The sequence below is a fragment of the Anopheles cruzii genome, unplaced genomic scaffold (assembly GCF_943734635.1).
Source record: "Anopheles cruzii unplaced genomic scaffold, idAnoCruzAS_RS32_06 scaffold03632_ctg1, whole genome shotgun sequence".
NCBI lineage: Eukaryota > Metazoa > Arthropoda > Insecta > Diptera > Culicidae > Anopheles > Anopheles cruzii.
This window is the reverse complement of record NW_026457217.1, coordinates 1-1,944: the sequence shown is the minus strand read 5'-3', so window position 1 is coordinate 1,944 and position 1,944 is coordinate 1. Positions and strand designations below refer to the sequence as shown.

At 50.3% G+C, this 1,944-nt stretch overlaps 1 protein-coding gene across 1 annotated transcript; it reads right to left on the bottom strand.

Moving 5' to 3' along the window:
* Nucleotides 1–1,238: 1,238 nt before the first annotated feature.
* Nucleotides 1,239–1,886, bottom strand: LOC128277052 (UDP-glucuronosyltransferase 2B15-like; the record flags this gene model as incomplete). The annotated part of the gene is made up of 2 exons (XM_053015503.1): nt 1,647–1,886; nt 1,239–1,580 (listed from the first exon to the last, which is right to left on the bottom strand). Coding segments are annotated over exons 1-2 (582 nt in total), but the record flags the coding sequence as incomplete, so codon positions are not given.
* Between the last annotated feature and the right edge of the window lie 58 nt (nt 1,887–1,944).

Below are 1,944 nucleotides of genomic sequence, written 5' to 3'. Positions count from 1 at the left end.
TCGGACATATCTACCAGACCGGCGAAACTGATTTAACGCACACACACACGCTGGGACGGAGGCACCATGTTTTGGGGACTTCAATGCGGAGCATCAATTGAAACGATCACCGTAGGTCAGTGTGATCGCCAATGAGTTTAACGAGCAGTAACCTTGAGAACCGTCTATGCCCTGGGGACTTTAACCCATACAAACTATCCCTGCCGAAGCGTGCCATTCGAGCGGCGGTTCTTTTGCAAGTATCCGTCCCATTCCGACAGTTGATAAGGTAATGATCGATCAGGAGGATACCAGACACTTGGACTGGCACACGTTGATAAGCATTGTCAGCTGCTGCGGTTATGACCCAAATCTCGGGTCCAGATCGTGATAAGCTCGGTCGGCTGATCCTCGTTATCTACTTCCGTCTAGTTCGCGACAAACATAACTTGGTTCTTCCTACTATCTAGAAATATGGTATATTTCTCTGTTTCGCTCAAAAAGCACATCGTGGGTCACAATACCAAGTGTCATAACCATGGGAAGCTTTCACGACAGGCTGCTGTAAATCCATTGAATGATAGCCTCATAAGGAGATCACTTGGTCGATCGTTCATCACGAAAACTAATCATGCGAGTGTAAAACATTATTTGGAATACGTTGCAAGATATTTTATTGCGATATCGCTGTTGTCAGTCTCTATGGTGATAAGGCTTCCTAGATGGCCCGGTGTTTGTCCTTTTCGAAGATCTCATTTCATCCGACACGCCGGATTATACGCAGAAAGCGGTTGGAGCGAAGCTGGCTTGAATTAACCCAGTTAAACTGGTTAGATCAATACAAAACTTGCTGAGTAGAGTACCGTATACCACAGACGGTTGCTGCCATCGTGAAGGGAACCACCAGCAGCAACGTAAGCACAGTCAAGATTCGCAGAACACTGAAGGACATCGTGAATGATGCGTAGTTGGGATGTGAACGTGGAGAACCGTAAGAACTTGGCTGCCACTACTGCTCTTTTGGCCGTCCACTAGTAGCGGACGATGACCGCCACTTGGTACTTGGAAACCTTCGAGAGTACTCTATACGTCGGGAACTCGGGACAGTCTGTAGATAATGAACTTCAATTGCATCGCACAGAATTGTTTGAACCATTGGTTTCACCTGCCGCACCCCGGTAATCTGATGCTTTTGTTGCTACTATGCCGTTTCAATTCCGTTTTTTGCCTCCCGCAGTCGTTACCGTCGGTCGCCTTACCGTTCGCAGCACCAGTCTCATTAACACGAGCACACCAACGAGCGGAATACATAGCAGAAAGATGCCTACGTCGACCAGATTCGTTCTGAGAAATCCCAGCTTCAACACAGGCGACTCCAGCTCCGTCGCGTTTGGGTGACGCAGGACCCATTCGATCCACCAGACGGCGCGTGCCAACGGTTTCTCGGGCTGATCGCGAAACAGTGCAGACTGCGCCGCCATGCGGGTGCGATACTTGGGATCCTCCAAAACATCCTGCAAGGCCTGCTTTAGCTTGTCGCTGCTCATCGTTTGAAACACGACACGTCGTGCCACGCCTTTACGAACGCAACGTTCGAGATTCTGAAAAACCAGGTGGGGTCAAGCCTACTGAGAGGATTGGGTTCGCCTACTGCCGCACTGTCTTACCCGGTGCTGATCGGTAATGAACGGAATGCCCACGATTGGTACCCCGTACCACACGGCTTCGTGTGTGCTCAGCAGTCCAGCGTGCGTCACGAACGCTTTGGTCTTACGGTGGGCCAGAATGTCGTTCTGTGGAAACCACTTCCGCACCATAACATTCGATGGTAGGTTGAGCTGTAGGTCGGTCTCGAACTTCCACAGAAAGTGATATTCTGGCAGCTGACCAAGCGCCTCGATGATCATACGCTGCCGGACCTCACCGAGTTGATCGCTGCGAATGTTGGTGCCGAGCGAGAACAGA